Source organism: Amyelois transitella, chromosome 21 (genome assembly GCF_032362555.1).
Source record: "Amyelois transitella isolate CPQ chromosome 21, ilAmyTran1.1, whole genome shotgun sequence".
NCBI lineage: Eukaryota > Metazoa > Arthropoda > Insecta > Lepidoptera > Pyralidae > Amyelois > Amyelois transitella.
Window position 1 is genome coordinate 268,038 of NC_083524.1, and position 20,154 is coordinate 288,191.

The following is a 20,154-nucleotide window of genomic DNA, read 5'->3' on the forward strand; positions in this document are numbered from 1 at the left end:
GTAGCTTATCAACCTTGCAACCCATGGATGTCATAAAAGGCGACTAATGAATAGGCTTACAAACTTGGGATTCTTTTTTAGGCGATGGACTAGCAACCTGTCACTATTTGAGTCTCAATTCTATCATTTAGCCAAACAGCTGAACGTGGCCACTCAGTCTTTTCAAGACTGTTGGCTCTTACCCCGCAAGGGATATAGACGTGACCATATGTTAATATCAGTAAGCAAGAACATATCCTACCTGTACGGCGGGTTCGTGACTGGGCTCCTCCCCGGCCGCCACCGCCAGCGTGGTCAGCGCCGACAGCCATAGTGCGGCTACGCAGCAACGCATCTGGAACAATCGTAATTATTCGTTCTAAATTCGAAATTCAAAATTCAAAATTTTTATTCATTATTATAGGATGTCTGTGACACCGAAGGTCCCGGGTTCGAATCCCGGTAAGGGAATGATGAGGAAAGAACTTCCTCTGATTGGCCTAGGTCTTGGATGTTTGTTTATATAAGTATATGTTATAAAAAAACAATCTAGTTTATTTACTTTTAAATAAGAACTTTATTTAACCGTAGCTTTTATAAATAAAAGTCAACATAGTGTGCCTACGTGTATAAGCTAAAATAGTTCCCACCGTCCCACAGACTCGCAAATGTCAGCTGTCGTGGGCCCGGCGCGCGGTCACGGAGCACCCGCCCTATTTGCGGGGCATCCCCCGTTTTAGTTGCGTTAAAGTTAGTGTGGGTATTGCTGTTTATGGTGATATTGTAAATAAATATTCACGGGACTGTGTAATCTACACACGTTGAGTTAGCCTCGAAGTAAGTTAGAGACTTGTGTTACGCGATACTAACTCTTTATTTCCATTAGATTTTTATGTGTCAAGTATGACAATATTGTAAGTAAATAAGTGACCGTAAGCCAAAATTAATAATATAACTGTATATGCGAACTTCTAAACGAAGTAAAAATAACTGTATATCCACACTATTAATAAAAAGAAAAGATTTGTATTTTCGTCTGTTTGTTACGAATAAACTCGTAAACTACTGGACTGATTTTCACGAAATTTGGCACAGATAGGTAAAGAAAAGACCTTATGGAGTGACATAAGCTAATTATAAAAATAAGTTATTTAACGCGCACGTAAAAAAGTTGTTATATATTTCTTTTCAGACTGGGACTATTTCTTCAGTGGCAGCCAACAAAATCTGGAATTAGTTTTTGCCTGGATTACCGGGCCTCCAAGTTGAGACCTTTACAGGATTATCAGGATATAGCGTAACAAACTAACCTACAGCTCTTACAGATTGGATTGGTTGTGGTAGCTAATTCTACAAATATTATATTAGGGAGATTTGGCCGGATGAAAACTTACTAGATTTGAGAGATTCTGCTAATAATAAATAAAATAACCATACAAAGATTATAATGTGAGAGTAAATTTTGATCTAATGATAGATACAATTATACAGTCATGTTTATATATCTCTCGGGGGGAAGACAGAACGGACAATAAAAAAAAAAGGCCAATTTAAGCTGTATGGCTTTATGATGAAATTTGGATTCAAATAGTGACAGGTTGCGAGCCCATCATTTACAAAAGGAATCCCAAGTTCATAATTCATCCCTTGGTCGCCTTTTACTACATCTAAGGAAAAGAAATGGCGTGGTCCTATTCTAAAGTGCCGAGAACCACACGGTACTATCTACTTCGTAAGAAATAATGACTTTATTATGTGTTTGTGTGTGTGTATGCAACGTTTTTTCTCTGTACCTGACCCTAGTCTGGCCAAGTGCCCTGTAATCCTGCTGATTCCCCTAAACTTGCTTAATACGGTATTTCCTAAAGGGCAAGTTAACGTGTGTGTCGAGTCCCGAGGGAAACATCACATGTCGCGGTGAAGGCAGGTCATTTAGGGCCATATTACAATGTAAAACATTATCAATTGGCTCGGCTTACAATTGATTTTTAAAAATAAAAGTAAATAGAATTTATTCGTAAAACACCATAACAAAAAAAAACAAATAAAAATATGTACAAAAACAGACATGATTTTTTTTTAAACAAATCACAATGATTTAAGATACGGCTTACAATCACAGCTGCTGATGTCAAGGTTTAATACGCATCAATGTGTTCATTCATTCATATAATCACGTCTATATCCCTTTCGGAGCAGACAGAGTCTTGAAAGACTGGTACGCCACGTTCAGCTGTATGGCTAATAATCATAAACAAATTTATAACGCTGTAAAAATTTTGTGATTATAGTATCGCTATGTACTTAAAGATTGTAGTACTACTGTGGTAGAAATATTTAAGCGCCCCGAAGTAACACTGCTTTGTATCCGAGATGACAACAATAGAAAATAAATAGGACCACTCCATCTCTTTGGGGATAGGCTTACAAACTTGGGATTCTTCGTTTAGACGATGGGCTAGCAACCTGTTACTATTTGAATCTCAATTTCTTTAATATACTTATATACGTATAAATATGCCATACAGTTGATCTTGGCCTTTTCGAGTCTCTTGGCTCTGTCTACCCCACAAGGGATATAGTCGGGACTATATATGTATGTTTATGACACTCTGATTCAAGGATAGATTGTGATTTGCATAAAACAAGGATCACAGGTGTTCAAGAATAACATGTCGAAATACTAAAAATATTTATGCATTTAAAGGAGAAAATAAGCAGAAAAATATTTCCGCGTTCAATATGGCTATCTTTGAGTGGGTATCTGTTTATAACACCCGAATACATTTGACGATCCTCACGAGTGAACGAATCGAGATATAAATCGGAAACCTATTTTATTTGTAGAATATGGAGAATCCGGCTGCGAAGGACCAATGACTTTGCGCGTCCTTCGCTGTTTAAGCGGGTTGCTATATCAGCGATTTTATGCCAATGGCAATGGATGAATCGAGCTGACGATTTTTGAGTATTTTTAGTTAGTATTGGGTTTAAGGGTTATTTCATTAATAAAACAATTAAGATACCTTACTTTGCATGCATGTTACTTTTGGTTATAAATCTGAGTAAGTAGGCAATTTAATAATATCTACATTAGTCAATAATCTTAACTACATACAACAAATAATCACGCGGGTATATACCCTTGCGGGGTAGACAGAGCCAACAGTCATAAAAAACTGAGAGGCCACGCTCAGTCGTTTGGCTAAATGATAGAATTGAGATTCAAATAGTGACAGGTTGCTAGCCTATCGCCTTAAAGAGTAATCTCAATTATAAAAGCCTATCTTAGTTGCCTTTTCCGATATCCCCGGGAAAGAGACGGAGTGGTCCTATTATTTTTTATATAGGTGCCGGAAACCACACGGCTTTATCTTAACTAATAAGTAATAACCAGTTTAATCCCAATAATTAAAATTGTATTCGCAATGATATAGACGAACTTCTAAACGAAGCAAACTAAACGAAGTAAAAATTGCTGTAACAACATCGGAAATCTTGAAAAAACAGCGTACAGTTTGCAAAGTGACCGTGTAGCAAATGTAGTCGAGTGTCATCGTAAACACGCGGCCGGGATCTGTTTCCTGGAACACTTAGGTTTGCAACGAGAAAATGGAAACGTTCAAATAGGACGGATTTTCAATAGCTTTGTGTTTAATGTGCTATTTGAATCTCAATTTTACCATTAAGCCAAACAGCTGAACGAGGTCAATCAGTCTTTATAAGACTGTGGCGCTGTCTACCCCGCATGGGATATAGACGTGACTATATGTATGTATGTAATGTGCCGTGTGTAAAAGCTAGTACTTTTATAAAAATACAAGAAAACGCCACGTGATAAAATTCCGGGGCGCGGGAAGTTGAAACGCATGTGGAAGAAACAAATTCTTATTTAGAAACTGGCTTGGTGGCCGAAGTTAAGGGAATATCTGGAATTTCAAACATGAACGGAGTAGAAAAAGTTGAATTTTCATTTGACGCGGAAGCTATTTACGTTTATATTGCAAATATGTTTAGGATATTTGTGCAATGAATTATAAAACAAAAGCCGTACAAAAACTTTGCACAAGTAAGCTTTTGATTTGTCTGGGCTTTGCTCAACTGCCACTGAAATGGCGCGAAACTTTTTTCATAAGTAAACAAAGTTCGTTGAAGAAACTCGTTCATTTTTATGGACTCACTTTTATAGTTCTCTCCTTCGTTTTCCTTTCAACGGATTGAAATACTTAAAAAGTTAGTAAACAATATTGGGCATCAGTATCGTGATGATAAACTAAATTAAATATTTTTCACCCAGTATTAAGTCATTTATTTAACATGAAATATACGTCTGTTTGTTTGTTTGTAATATCTTGGTTGCGCAAAAATTTACACAGAAGGAGTACATACTCGTAGTTATAAAAGAAATAAATCACTTGCAATGGCGAACTTTACCCATGAAGGGATCTCTTCCAGTCAACCGGCAAACAATAAAAGAACAATATAAAATAGCGGACAATAATATACTAAAACAAATACAAATAAAAGACATATACCTACCCACTAAATATACATATATGTATAAACTTCGTCTTGAGCAATAGTCACGAGAATATTTTGAGTCTAACTCAATTTATGTGATTTGTGCCTACAAAATTATTAATTCCATTTATATTGTAATTCATTGGCAGTAATTAATATAAAATGGTTGCGATTAAACAGGTTTGGTGACGGTCCGAAGCAAGATTTTGGCGAGGACGAGGGTACTACGTGTGAAAGCCCTTGAGACACATTTACTATGATATATGGCAGCTGCCCGCCACGTGGTTACACCTCTCAAATACCAATTAAAATTTAGGTTGACACGTAATATTGTTACCCCATTTTTTGTATAATTTATTTAGTGTATAATGAAAATTTTTTGTAATTGAATCACAGAAATATTTATTTTGTACGAGTAATATTATAAATGGCAAAGTCTGTCTTGTTTGTGTAACAGATACTTTACAGCAAAACGGCGGGACAGGTTTTTATGACATTCTTTTTTTTTAAATTTACACAGGAACGAAGCACAGAGCTAACTTATTGATTGGCTTGAGTCTTGGATGTTTATCTATATAAGTATTTTTTTGTATAATATAGTATCGTCGAGTCAGTATCTCTTGACACAAGTCTCAACTTATTTCGAAGCTAACTCAATCTGTGTTATTTGTCCCGTATGTATTTATTTATTTATTTAAATTAAATATATGAATATACAATTTTATAATCGGTAATCTTTAGCACTATTTTGTATTTAGAAACCAAATGCTCCAAAAAACATCACTCTTTCTTCTCAAGCCAGGAAATGTGTTTACTTAAAAGCCTCCTACAGGCACCTTGGCTTGAGGTACTGAGTCATTAACTTAAGTAAAAATGAGCTCTGAATGACAATATTCTCCCCGGAACCGAAGCAATCATACAACAGATTAAAACGCCCCCTTTACGGAACACACGTCGCGCGTCACCCACAGGGCTACCAACCTCATGAAAAGTCAGAAGGTACGTGTTGAAGGCAATACTCAATCATTTATTGCATCTCATGTGTTTACATAAATTGTACATATGATATAAAAAGTACATTAGTTCAAACATGAACCCTGTTAGGGCACAGCAAATTAAATTAATTTAAAATTATACAAGTTTAACAAATTAATTTACATGCATGTGTCAGTACGATTGTCAATAAATAGTAAAATTTAAATTATTTAACATCATAAATCGAGGATGATGTCAAGATTAAATTAAATTATAATATTTACCTATTTAAACATTTATTGAAAAATTCTTGCAGATCGTAAAAAATAAATTACTCTGTTTTGAATATACTGCAGTCTGCAAAACGTATGTAAGTTTATGACAGCAGGATAGAACAATAAAGTAACATTTTTACCACATTTTTGGTATGCGAAATATACAGAGTGAATTTTCATTAGGTGCAGCGATTTTTATAGCTTGTCTAGACGATGAAACTAAGGTTTTAAGGTTTAAACTCAAAGTTTCTTTAAAACATACAGCAAAAAGGAAAAATAAATTTACTCTCCCATACTAAGATCAATCAGCTGACCAACCAATTTATATGAGAGAGTAAAAAAATATTTCAGTTTATGCTAAACACTTTTGTGGAAATCCACTGGTTTCATTCTCCATACTGTAAAAACAGTCGCGGAACGCTACATGTATGTCCACATTGCTAACCCTAGCCGGCACACGCCGCGTGTCACGCGCCACATGTCGCGCGTCACCCGCGACATGTAACGCTGACGTGCAATTTGTCGCGCGTCATCGCTAGGCCGCTTTTCCTCGGCTTCAATCCTCTAAGACTTAATCTGAACGATGTAGTTGTTTATAAACTGTTTTCATCTTGAGAAGGCTCATAAGCCTTTGTATATGTTATTGGTATTTTTTTATATATATTATTTTAATTTAGAGCGCGTTTAACTTGCAATCTGCTTGAAGCGCTAACAACATAATCACATCCATATCCCTTGCGGGGTAGACAGAGCTAACAGTCATCAAAAAACTGAAAGGCCACTTGAGCTGTTTGGCTTAATAAAAGAATTGAGATTCAAATAGTGACAATTCGCTTGCCCATCGCCTAAAAGAGGATACCCAAGTATATAAGCCTATCTCTTAGACGATTTTTACGACATCCATGGGAAAGAGATGGTGTGGTCCTATTCTTATTTCTATTGCTGCCGGAAACCACACGGCACTGCACACACAGAATACACTTTTATATTAATGCATGTAGGATAAGGTTGTACACGCAAATTATATGAAGAATCATCATCACCAGTCACCCAGTTATAGACTGACACAATTAGTGTTTTTACTTTTCAACAATTCCATTTATTGCAATATACAACTCTTTTTAGAACGTATTCATGGAGAAGAAGAGAAGAGTGAAAGCGCCGCCAGAAAAGACATCCCATTTTACTTTTCAAGGGGCCAGTTTTACACAAAATACCGGATATTTCGACCGCAAAACTATTCACAATTCAGATATAACAAATCAAAACAAACAGACCTACGAATGGTAATCGCGACCCCACGCTGGGACAGCGACACACAGCTGGCTGCATATCAATATTTCTTAGTAGCTTGCAATTTCCGCAGCTCGGGGCGAGTGGCGTGTGACATCGTACTGTGGCGGACTGGGTTCACGCTGGGCGAGTTTGTGGGCGAGTCGAGAAGCAAATACATACATATATATAATCACGCCTATATCCCTTGCGGGGTAGACAGAGCCAACAGTCTTGAAAATACTGATAGGTCACGCTCAGCTATTTGGCTTAATGATAGAATTGAGATTCAAATAGTGAAAGGTTGCTAGCCCATCGCCTGAAAAAAGAATCCCAAGTTTGTAAGCCTATCCCTTAGTCACCTTTTACGACATCCATGAGAAAGAGATGGAGTGGTCCTATTCTTTTTTGAGCTGGTGCCGGGAACGACACGGCACCGATCGAGAAGCAAATCATACTTCTTAATCCAAAAGTACTTAGTCTTATACATTACGTCTTTCTCCCTTGCGAGGAAGACCTAGTAACGCTGGCTAGATGCTCAATGACGGAATTGAGATTTTAAGACAGTTACCGGTAGTTACGCCATCGTCTTAGGTTTAGATTTATAGAGTTTTTTTTTCATAAAGACATATTTTACATTACTTACATGAGAACGTAAAGGAATAATCTTAAAGAAGGAATCCAAGATAATAAACCGTTTAAAACACAAAAGATGAGTTCATCTACAGGATTGACAAGTCGTAGAATTAATTACTTATTTCATTTTCAATGTTCAACTAAATAAGTTCCTTTTTACTACGCTTTTATTAGCTTGGGTTGTATGTATGCATGTATGTATGTATGTATGTAACGGAATCTTTGAGCTTAATTTTCACTGATTTCTAAACGTCTGATCAAATTGGAACTTTGCACACGTATCAAGGACCGATGACAATGCAATATTTTGATAAGAGTTTTTTAAGGTTATAATAGCTGAACTGGTGAATATTTAAGTATTTGTAGTTATTGTCTTAAATGTAAGAAGTATTTTTGAAGAATTTTTAATTACTGCGATATTGCTTTCGAAATAAGAACTCGTCCAATATAAACTACATGCGCTGTTCATTGACAGTTTAACAATGGGAGTGTGTTGAGAACCGTATTATGCGCGCATTGTATAGAGCACAATTGAGTACATTCAACTCGGTTAAGAGGTAAAGTTTGTTTGTAAATGTAATCTTTGAAACTGTTCAAATGCTTTTCTGTTTCTTGTTCATGTCAAAGGTGTTACTTCACACACCTTTGACATAAACAAGAAGCAATGTGCAGTCAAAAATCTAAACCTTATCAGATTTGTCTGACGTTGACTGTATTTGTGTTTTTTTTCTATGCAAAAATAATATAAAAAACTTTTTCATGGCAGATATTTGCCAAATAGGTTCAATTGTAATTAAGCAAGTCTTTATTCAGTTTAAATTCAATTCTTCATATTTATGCGATACATTTTATCATACAAAAGAACTGAACGCTACCTGTCTGTCTAATAATTCATTTTTTGCATAAACATGGTACATTAGTCGCGATGTATTAGTATTGATTTACGCGATGGGCTAGCAACCTGCCACTATTTGAATCTAATTTTTTATTTTCTTTTCATCATTTACCGATACAGCTGAACGTAGCCTTTCAGTATTTTAAGACTGTTGGCTCTTCCCAGCAAGGGATGTCGACGTGATTATATGTATGTTTGTTTGATATAACAGTTAATCAGAATACTTACATTAATTTATTATTTTCTTTTAATTCATCTGTATATATATGTATCCGTATATCCGCATAATCAGAGTGTCGGTGGTCGAATTGGTAAGGTGCCCGGTTAAAAGGCGTGATGAGTAGAAAGGCACAGATTCGAATCCCACCTCGCCCATGTACCAATGACTATTTTCAAAGTTAAGTACATTAGTTTGAATGCTAACCGATGCTCTTACGGTGAAGGAAAACATCGTGAGGAAACCTACACATTCAGGCGACTGGATGTGTAACCACGGATCCAATTCGATTTAGGTTTACCTGCAAAGGTTAGGGGTTGCGGAGTCCAGATGGGAGTTGCTTCGTGTAAAAACCTGACTCACCCAATCCAGGATCCATGGTCAAAGGCATACCCCGGGCTCCTCTTCAGAGTGGTGACGATGCAACCGGGACTAAAGTCAGGAGGAAGAAAATTTCTTTTAATTCAACCCCATTCATCAATTTAGGAACCGTCTAAATTCGAGCAACTTTTTACAGTACATTACCATTTCAGACAAATTCCCAGGAGCTTGCACCTGCCTTAACAAGTGAAAAGGAAAAACAGTTCCCAAAACGCATTAGTTTGAGACCCGGCGGAGATCGGTCATCCGTCTTGTTGGTCAGTCCGTTTGAGACGTCCGCCATTACCATCCGTGCGGTAATGAGGGCCGACATGCGAAGTTTGGGGTACTTGACTAATGCATACAATTGTGGTCACGTGATATTTACTTTGTAATGTTAATTGGGTAGGTCGTTTATCATTAAGCCAAACAGCTGAACGTGGCCTATCAGTCTTTTGAAGACTGTTGGCTCTGTCTACCCCGTAAGGGATAAAGACGTGATCATATGTTTGTATGTATGTAATTCAATTACGTAATTATTGATGAAAAGAAATTTGAAAGAAGTCAATCAAATTTCTTTTTATGCTCTAACTTTACGTAATAAAAGATGACTAATAAGAAAACTTATTATGGCTATATCCTTTGCTGGGTAGACAGAGCCAACAGTCTTGAAAAGACCGCATGCGTAAAATAATTATTTAAAAAAATAGACTATAAAAATGATTAAAAAAGCCTACATAACATAATATACATTTCACACAACACACACTATATTTCTTAACAGTTTTCAACTCTATAGTATGTATAGTAATCATGTAGTGTCTGCCTATCCCTCTGGGAAAGAGGCGTGATTTTATGTATGTATGTATGTTTTCAACTCAAACTCGCAGGTCGGAACTCCTGCCAGATCGAAATTCCCGCTAGTGAGAGTCACACCAACACATGTGAACACACCCTATTGTTCTAGACGTGTTCAATACACTCTTGTTACAATGCGAGTTAAATTGAAACGGAGGAAATACATGAATGGGATTGAAACTCGTGCTGTATGCACTTTGATTACTTATTTTCAGATACTTATTTACTTCTTATTATTTAATTCTATCTTAAAGCCAAACAGCCGAACGTGGCCTATTAATCTTTACAAGACTGTTGGCTCTGTCTACCCCGCAAGGGATATAGACGTGATTATATGTATGTATGAACTTATTTACTTATTTTCAGGCACCACGCCTTGCCACTACAAATAAAAAATTGTTCTTAACCCTTTTCGTTTGACGTGTATTTATGTATGTTTGTCCGCGATCATCTCGCGTGTCGCTAAACCGATTTTGATGCAGTTTTCAGGAAACCGTTTGTTACACTTTTAGAAATTTAACCGACTTCAAAATGGAGGATATCGATTGATGACGGTTCTCCTATTACATAAGTTTTGAAGTACTAAGTAAGGAAACTAATTTATTACACTTAAAAACAAATTTGACAAATTAAAAAAAACAGTCATTGGATTTAGAAGAATATGTACAATGACGGACTTATTCAACAAAAAGACAACCATTTATTAGGACTTAATTCTTTTTCTTAATTTTTTTTTGTACCGTCTGGTTTCCGGCACCAATAGATAAAAGAATACGACCACTCCATCTCTTCCCCACGGATGTCGTAAAAGGCGACTAAGGGAAGGGCCTATAAACTTGATATTCTTATTTTAGGCGATGTGCCAGCAACCTGTCACTATTTGAATCTCGATTCTACAATTAAGCCAAGCAGCTGAACGTGAATTATTAGTCTTTTCCAAATTGTTGGCTCTGTCTGCCCCGCAAGGGATATAGTGATTATAATATGTATGTATAACATGTGCGACGACGAGGTTAACTTGACAGATTGAATATATTAACCGGGCTCAAAGTTAGTGTCGCAACACGACAGGCATTTAAACTATTACAACGTAGATACAACATGATTCCTGCGGCTTTGTTCGTCTCGTGTGACACAGCAGCATAAGTTTACGAAGAAACCGACAGAATTTGAATTGACAATGTTAAATTTTTACTGAATATACGGTTAGAACAACAATTCGACTGAAAAAAAAATAAAATAATATTTACGTGACATAAAGTGTTTTATGGATAATATTTAAAAAAAAATACGGAGTTTAACAAATAATCATAGCTAAAGGTTAAAGAGGGATTTCGGTAATGTTACGGGAGCGAATATATATTCACGTCTATATCCCTTGCGGGACAGACGGGCCACTTTCAGCTGTTTTGCTTAATGATAGAATTGAGATTCAAATAGTGACAGGTTGCAAGCCCGTCACCTAAAACAGAATCCCAAGCATATCCCTTACTCTTCTATTACGACATCCATGGAAAAAAGATGGAGTAGTTCTATTGTTTTTTGTATTGGTGCCGGGAACCACACGGCACAGGCAGGCCGGAATCAGACACTTAAGTATTTTAAGCGTTCATTCCTTATTCATTTGGCTGAATTGTAATTTAGAGTAACATTTAATAAGCAAATTTAATTACACAGTTTCCAAAAGGATGATTAATATTCAATTTGACCACACATTAAGGAAACTAATCACGAACAAATAAGTTAATTTATTCAAATGACATTTCAATATTAAATTTAAAATAATAGGATATGTAAGTAAGTAGTTAGTGATACACCGTTGGGGACTATTAAATTGTCATAAGAGGCCTCGGCCATAAGACGTCCGGTAATATATCTACATACAAACATATAATTACGTTTTTATCTCTTTCGGGGTGGGCAGAGACAACAGTCTTGAAATGATTGAAAAGCCACGTTCAGCTGTATGGCTTAATGATAGAATTGAGATTCAAATAGTGAAAAAAGTAAATTTGAATCGCAAGTTTATGAGACGTCCGGTAGCGTTATTGAGATTTAGAAATAGTGCCGTGTGGTTCCCGGGATCAATAAAAAAGGATAAGACCACTCCATCTCTTTCCCATGAATGTCGTAAAGGGCGACTAAGGGATACGCTTATAAACTTGTGATTCTTCTGGGCTAGCAACCTGTCACTCTCACTATTTGAATCTCAATTCTATCATTGAGCCTAACAGCTAAACGTGTTCTGCCATTGTCTTTCAAGACTGCTGGCTCTGTCGACCCAGCAAGGAATATAGTCGTGATTATTTGGATGAATGAATGAAAAAAAGTGACAGGTTGTTAGTACCTCACTTAATGATTCCCAGTTAATTCCTGGATTTTAACAATCTGCTCGTGAAAAAAGGTTAGAACTTAATACGTTTTATTTTACGCTTCAAAACACGCATTGAAAGTTTATAAAACATTTTACAAAATCGATTTTCTCCGAGAGAATGTTTTTTCTTTTTTTATTTCTAAATGGTAAGTATATAAGTAATGTCATTGGATCGATTTTGTATTTATAGAAAAATGCAATGACCTATTATACTTCACTTAAGAACCCTAACACACGACCCGGTCGCGTTGCCGGCGACCGCAAACGATCATCATACATACATATAGTCTCGTCTATATCCCTTGCGGGGTAGATAGAGCCAACAATCTAAAAATGGCCACGTTCGGCTTTTTAGTTAATTATCTAATCGGGAGGATTCTTCTTTTAGGCGATGTGCTAAAAACCTGTCACTACTTGAATCTCAATTCTATCATAAAACCAAACAGCTGAACGTGGCCTATCTGTCTTTTCAAGACCGCTGGCTCTGTCTACCCCGCAAGGGGTCCTCTATACATACATATATACGTGACTATATGTATGTATAGACGATGCAAAGTTTAGTTTCGTTAAAAAGACGCTGTTGGTCCGTTAAATTTAACAGATACTACTCTGCCTAGTACTCTGTCAAACAAACACACAAATATAATTTTAAATCTCAAACTTATTACTGGATAACTAAGCTTGAGGTTTCCATTTTAGTACGGAACTCTTAAAAAAATATTATATAAACGGGACAAATCATATAGATTGAGGTGATCCCAAAGTAAGTTCTAAACTTGTGTCATGGGCCGAGTCGTGTCTCCGTCCGGTCTGAGTACGGCCTTACGTCTAGTGTGAACTAGGCATAATTATTTTTATTCTTATTTTCTTTCCCCGCGGGCGAATGAGCTTGTGTTTTTAATGGCGGCGTAAACTTAGAAGAGTATGTGACGTCATTAAGCGATGACAGAGATATTTTCTAAGTCTTCTTTATAAAGGTAATCCAATCTATTTATATTATAAATGCTGTACAGTAAAACTATGTTGCATTGTCTGGTAGCAGAGTTTCTTGTTAATGCAAGCCAATATAATTTGATTACTTATCTTATGAAATACATAAAGATTCATACATAAATAGGTATACAACGGGACAGATTACAGAGATTGAGTTAGCCACAAAGTAAGCTCAAGACTTTGTGTTACGAGATATTAACGATACTATATTTAATAATAAAAACTTACATAGCTTAACATCCAAGACCTAGATAAAGTTCATTTAACAATAGAAATAATATTTTCGTATAAACATTGGCCTGCACTGTCCTTTAATGAGGTTCCATTTATATAACGACAAAATTACGAATCATTACACAAAATATGGTTAATGACTTTTCAATATCAATTTAAAAATACCAAATATGATATTCTCTACCTATCACCTATTTATACCATTTAAATTATTCCGGGTTTTCGTCCCAACAGGTCCGTTCCGTCCGTCGGAGTGTGACAAATCTGTGAATGTATAATTTTACGACTATTCACCGATTGGAGCTCTCGTTAATATTTATTTAAAATTTGCAAAATTATACCGGCAATGGAATATATTTGGGAAATTGAGAAATGTCACGGTATTAAACCGATAGAGATTAAATGCTGTTAATTTATTGATATAGTCAAAATAATTTTTCAGATATTGAACCTTACATACAAACACATACATATATTGACATTCCTTGCGGGGCAGACAGAGTCAATCGTCTCGTAAAAACTGAAAGACCACGCTCAGCTGCATGGCTTCATGATGGAAATTTGCACCAGATGGCGTTGTTATGAATTTACCGATAAGTACTGTTTTTATTTTCTACGCATTTCCGAAAAAAACATGGGAAACGACGAATCCACGTTGTTTTTATTTTATAAAGCTATAATTCCAATAAATTGCTTGGCATTTCTTCAACTGTCATTTCTTCAACTGGACTTTTGGAAAAGAATGCAATTTTCAGAACAAACTTAAAACTACACGTAGTATTTCCCATCGGAATCCGAACTCCAGACCTCTCGTATTTACATGTCATATTGCAAATGTTTAGAACTCTAAAACGTGGTGTCAGTTGTAACAACTACTATGTACATAACTTAGCCATAACCCGTTTAGTTAACTTGTTGAACCAAGAGATAACTTGATGCATAGAGAGTTGCGACATAACTATTATAGTGTTGCCTAAATATCGATAGTTTTCCTCGTAAATATAAATCTATACTTTATGCTAATCTATATCTATACTAATATGAAAGTTTTTATGTCAGAATGTCAGTATGGATGTTTGTTACTCTTTCACGCAAACACTTCTGAACCGATTATGATGAAATTTTGTATGTAGGTAGCTGAAGATCCAGAATTACACATTGGCTATTTTTATCCCATTTTTCCATTTAAGTAAGTTTTACTCTAGTATTATAATGAAGTAAGTGTATTTTTAATATTTTTTTACACAAAAACTACAACCCCAGTTTACATATTATTTGAAACAGACAGACAAAACCTTCAAGAATAAACTTAAAAAACCTGCTTTGTTGTCCCACGGGTGCAAAGCGCATAATCTAGTCATCTTTAATATTTTAATCGATAATTCGTTTAACAATGTTGAGCAATAAGTATTATCGATACAATGATAAGATCTATGAGCTAGTCACTATCTGAATTTTAATTTCATCATTAGACCATACAACTGAATGAAGCTTTTCAGTCTTTTCGTTACTGTTGGCTATGTCCAGTCTACTCCGTAAGGGATAAGGCTTGATTTCAGTGATATCCTAGGATACTTACAACGATCTATACTTTATCATTCCTCAAATTATCGACAGTTTAACAAAAAGTTATCGATAACAGACTATCAAGTTGCAACACTATTGACAGAAGAAAATCGTATTGAACTTTAAGCTCAACAATTTGCAGTATGTTCCCGAGGTGTGAATTTCAGAGTTTAAGGGTTACGCGCGGGTAGAAGATCGGAAACTTTAATTGGAATTTATTAGTTTATTGAGAAACGATATAGTTCAAATAATTATAAGAATCTAAACTCTACCACTAAGCTATCCAACCAGCTTTTCTAAGACTGTTGGCTCTGTTTATTCCGTAAGTGATAATGACGTGTAATGTACAATATGTATTTAGTAAAGTATACAAAAAAGTTTCGTGTAATCGGTTAAAATATACGAGTATCACCAATTAAAAAAAGAACAGGACCACTCTATCCTTTTTACGGATGTAGTAAAAGGCTACTAAGGGATATGCTTATAAACATGGGATACTAGCAACCTGACACTACTTATCTACTTATTTGAACCTTGATTCTATCACTAAGCGAAATAGATGAACATGGCCTATCAGTCTTTTCAAGACTATTGGCTCTGTCTTACCCGCCAGGGATTTAGACATGATTATATGTATGAAAATCTTTAAAATTCTCCCATGGACAGGTTTGCTTATGACCACGATGCAGCATTGGGTATATCCAGTTCCTCAAAGCGACTTCCATCTGACCTCCTCAACCATTGAAGGGAAATCTAACCAATATTGGTAACATATCCAGTTGCTTGAATGTGCAGTTTTTCTCTTAATATTTTTATGTATGAGCATCGGCGTCGAGCATCGATTAAATTTCGTAGCAGTGCTACGAGGGTCACATGTGTCGTAGCAACTTCGTAGAGGTGCTACATTTTTTTCGTAGACCTGGTATGTACATTTTGTATTTATTTTTATTAAATATAAACATATTGTGTTTACATATTTTGAATAAAATCATAATATTTATATATTAAAATACTAAAAATATTTAGTATCTATGAATATAAATTAAGCACAAAATATTTATGGACGTAATATCCAGGTAAAGGGTGTTAATATACAAAAATAATATTAACTTTATTTATTTATTAACAGTCATCATAGCAACCAAATATTGTGATCTAAAATCGTTTTCTCCGACAATTCGGTCAATAAAAACATTTAATATCAGCTTGAGGACTTGACCGTAAAAATATCAATTAGTCGCTTCTATGGAGGTAATTAAATTGCCGATTTCTGAATACTTCGGCTCGCAAGAATGTTTTATGGTTTCTTTCGTCCGTTTCTGTTTACGTATCTCCAAAATTAAACATCGTAAATTTATTTTGAAATAAAAAAAATAAATCTTTGTAGATTAGTTACAAAACTGTTTGAAAATTTAAGTTAAACTTTAATTTGAGAGAAAGAGGTGTAATTTTTAGATTAAGTATTCGCCTAAAAGAAGAATCCCAAGTTTATAAGCCTATCCCTTAGTCGCCTTATACGACATCCGTGGGAAAGAGGTGTAGCGGACCTATTTTGTTTTAAATTGGTGCCGAAAACCAGATGACACAGAAAATTTATGAATTTGGTTTTTTCATTATGTCCTGACCGGGAATAGAAATATTAGCACGGCGTTATCTTTGCAGATCTAAAAATATTTGATGAAAAAATATTATAAGTTCGCATTTTCTATAAACGAAAGAATTGCTTTCTTTCGCTTAGTTTAGGAAGTCATTACCGTGCCTCCTCTTTCATCCCGAGTGGATCTCTCATTACCCATAGGGACTCCTAAGGCCTCACCTAGTACCCTTGACTGTTCGGGCAGAAATCTACATTAATACTTACATACATACATATAATCACGTCTATATCCCTTGCGGGATAGACAGAGCTAACAGTCTTGTAAAGACTGATAGGCCACGTTCAGCTATTTGGCTTTAAGATAGAATTGAGATTCAAATAGGGAGGAGTTGCTAGCCCATCGCTTAAAAGAGGAATCCCAAGTTTTTTATAGGCCTACCCCCTTAGTCGCCTTTTACGACATCCATGGGAGAGTGATGGAGTGGTTGATATATATGTTCAAAGAAGTTTGAAATGTTATACAAACTCTTTCTTGTTATGTTCTTGTTTATCTGTGGTGCGGCGTCCCATGCGCGCGCATCTTAAAACATACATGTTATTCGTGTCCAAGCTATCCTGTGGTTTTATTGTATGATTATTTATAATTATCTATAAATATATCAGTGGTCCTATTCTTTTTTCTATTGGTGCCGGGACCCACACAGCACCATCTAACATTAATACTTGTGTTACGAAATACTAACTCAACGATACTATATTTTATAATAATTTCTTATATAAACGTTCGAGACCTAGACCAACCAGAAAAGTTCGTTCCTCATCATGCCCTGGCCAAGTTTTGAACCCGGGACCTCCGTTGTCACAGACAAGCGTACTACCGCTGCGCCACAGAGGCCGTCAAAAAGTTTCTAAAACTAAATATTGCTACCTAAATATATACGATTATCAATTCACACCACGCCCACCTCGATATTGTACATTTTGTATAATCCAGCTAGCAGCGGATTCCTTAAGGACTCTAATGGTGCGCTAAGGCGAATAATCGAGAACTCGATTACGGGATTACGCGATTATCTATCGATTTAACAAACATATTATTATCTTATCCGGTTAGTTTGGTCACATTTAGTATCTGTAGTATCTTAGAAATATCTCCATATATTGATTTTTTATTTAAATATATTTTACAATCATCCTGAATTGAGCGCCGTGTGGTTCCCGGCACAAATAAATATAAAGAATAGAACCACTTCATCTCGTTCCCATATATGTGGTAAAAAACAATTAAGGGATAGGCTTTTATCTTTGGATTCTTCTTTTAGTCGATGGGCTGGCAACCTGTCACTATTTGAATGTCAACTCTGTCATTGGGCCGAACAGCTGAATGTGGCCTACCAGTCTTTTCAAGACTGTTGGCTCTGTCTAGCCCGCAAGGGATATAGAAGTGATTATATGTATGTATGTATCCTGGATTGGGTGAATTAGGTTTTTAAATTAGGCGACTCCCGTCTGACCTCCGCAACCCTTGCAGGGAACCTAACTCGTATTGTAACATACATACATACATATGGTCACGTCTATATCCCTTGCGGGGTAGACATAGCCAACAGTCTTGAAAAGACTGAATGGCCACGTTCAGCTATTTGGCTTAATGATAGAATTGAGATTCAAATAGTGTCAGGTTGCATGCCCATCGCCTAAAAATAAGAATCCCGGGTTTGTAAGCCTATCCCTTAGTCGCCTTTTACGACACCCATGGGAAAGAGATGGAGTGGTCCTATGTAAATGTAATTTGTTACATAACCGCGGTACGATTTGAACCTGTGCCTGACGCTTCTTTATTCGGGTACCATAACCGTTCTAGTACCGACACGTTTTTGCACTTACTTAAGAGAAAATACATCAACTTTTTTTTTTCTCAGATGACAAATTACTTGGAGACTTTTGTCGATCATGTTCATAAATTTCTTTTTTTTTCAGTATTTAAACGTTTATTCGGGATTCCAGAGGCATAAAGGTGTAATTAAGTAAGTAAATGCTTTATTGTTCACTAAACTCTCAATGTACTCCATTACAAATATAAAACAGTAGTACAGTACAAAGGCGGGCTTATCCCTGAGTGGGATCTCTTCCAGCCAACCTGACAATAGGTGCAGTTTATAAATGCTATGAAATGACGAGGAATCGACTTTCTGGAATAAAACATTTAAAGCTGAATATACAGACATATATATATATATATATATATATATATATAATCACGTCTATATCCCCTGCGAGGTGGATAGGGCCAACAGTCTCGAAAAGACCAAAAGGTAACGTTCAGCTGTTTTGTTTAATTATAGAATTGAGATTCAAATAGTGACAGGTTGCTAACCCATCTCCTACAAGTGGAATCCCAATTTTATAAAACAATCCCGTAGTCGACTTGTACGAAATCTTGACATCAGGCTTGGTTCAATATAACAAATGGTTTACTTCTATACCCTTCTAAGAGGCAATTCAGGAGGTCAGCTTTTTAAGCAAAGGCGAACGAAGTCGCAGGTAATAGCTAGTACTCGCATTAACCCGCAGGTTAAAGGCAGTTTTAAAAAAACTAAAGGACAAATACTTGTCATCATATGATTAACCTACTACCAATGAGTTTCGTGGTATCGATACTGTAATCACTGTAAATCGATCATTTCAATTATGCAAATATCGATTTCTCCAGGAACTCATCGTAAAGGTCTATTTTTAACCTTGGAGTAGAATAAGGGATGTGGCAAATGAAATTATACCTTATGATATAACGCTCATGGTCTCATCACCTTTTGAGAGGAGTCCAGGGTCCACTTGTGTCAACGATCCTAGCGTCGGGTATATCTTTTCTTATTTATAACTATTATCATAAGTTTGTCGTGTTTTATGTCTGTTTATTCGTCTTTCACGGCAAAACTATTGAACCGATCTTCATAGAATTTTACATACGTATAATATGGAGATGGACATAAATTAATTTCGTTTTGTTTCTATATAACTTTGTTCTCTTTCAATTTTTTCCACTTAACCATAGACTAGGAAGGGAGTACTTTAAGCATTATTTTTATGTGCTATTACCATGATTTTTGATAAATGATATCTGCATTATCGATTCTACGGACAAAAACAAGACTCAATGTAATTTGACACAAAATGTGTTCGTTATCTTATTTTTAAACATAGAATAAGATTTTTTTTAAATCAGATCGCTCTAAAGTTATTTCGATTTATGAAACACAGATTTCAAGTTGCATTTAATTGGGACATGACTAGTTGGTTTAGTGCATCAATAATGCACATTGATCGATTTCTTGAGGTAGGTAAGCCACAAGTCTATTTCTGATGTACTATATATATAATGCTTAACTTGACAGCTAAATT

At 35.7% G+C, this 20,154-nt stretch overlaps 1 protein-coding gene across 3 annotated transcripts in view; it reads right to left on the reverse strand.

Moving 5' to 3' along the window:
- LOC106139144 (prothoracicostatic peptides-like) overlaps positions 1-20,154 on the reverse strand; it is a 66,021-nt gene that overhangs the window by 13,999 nt on the left and 31,868 nt on the right. For all 3 annotated transcript variants that reach the window (XM_060950331.1, XM_060950330.1, XM_060950329.1), the window contains exon 2: positions 242-334. In XM_060950331.1, the coding sequence (XP_060806314.1) occupies positions 242-334 (93 nt within the window). The remainder of the gene's footprint in view (positions 1-241; positions 335-20,154) is intronic.